We start from the raw sequence: 702 nt of genomic DNA on the forward strand, positions 1-702 counted from the left end.
TTCTGGTTCTGGTTCTGGTTCTGGACGTTCCTCATGGTTCTGTTCCTGTCTGTCTGCAGCCACCGAGGAGAGCAAAGAGAAGGACGCCTTCGGGAACTTCCTGAAGGAGAGGAAGGAGCTGGTTCAGGTGCGGAACAGGAAGTGCCTCCCACCGGACGGCCCCGACCAATGAGACGGACCCAGACGGAGCAGCTGATTGGCTGATTCCTCGCTGACAGAACAAGAAGAAAAGAGGCTTTATTTTTATAAGAAAACTGTATTTGTGAAGGAAGAGAACAGAAACACGCATCCAAGCTGACAGCTTCATAGGTTCCAGACCTGGAAAAGTCTGGAATGAGCCTTTCCAGGTTTTCCAGGTCCGGAAAAGTTCTGATGAGAAGATTGTTGTTATTTTGAGGCTTTATATATTTAATAAAAGCTAAAGTTTTATAAATCAGGACTCTGTTTCTCCTTCTAAACAGGTTTTATCTTCTGAACTCCAGATTAACTTATTGACTGAACTGGACCTGCTGGTTCCGGTTCTCCTTAAAAGGATTTCTGGGTTTTGCATCCAGTGATTTAAGCTTAACTAGACTTTCTAGAAAGTCCAGAAAAGGTGAACCGGTCTGGAAGATTCAGAGCTGGGATTCATGACCCGTAGAACCACCTTTAAAATGAATCACTTAAAATGCAGAAAGAAAAGCTGCGGTCAGAATGAAAATG

At 44.3% G+C, this 702-nt stretch overlaps 1 protein-coding gene across 1 annotated transcript in view; it reads left to right on the top strand.

Annotated features, from left to right (window-relative positions):
- Positions 1-413, top strand: part of gpn1 (GPN-loop GTPase 1) — a 13,744-nt gene extending 13,331 nt beyond the window's left edge. The window contains exon 13 of the mRNA XM_015401999.1: positions 60-413. Within this exon, the coding sequence (XP_015257485.1) occupies positions 60-172 (113 nt within the window). The 3' untranslated portion in view covers positions 173-413. The remainder of the gene's footprint in view (positions 1-59) is intronic.
- The last annotated feature ends 289 nt before the right edge of the window (positions 414-702 follow it).

Source organism: Cyprinodon variegatus, unplaced genomic scaffold, assembly GCF_000732505.1.
Source record: "Cyprinodon variegatus isolate N-32 unplaced genomic scaffold, C_variegatus-1.0 Scaffold1283, whole genome shotgun sequence".
NCBI lineage: Eukaryota > Metazoa > Chordata > Actinopteri > Cyprinodontiformes > Cyprinodontidae > Cyprinodon > Cyprinodon variegatus.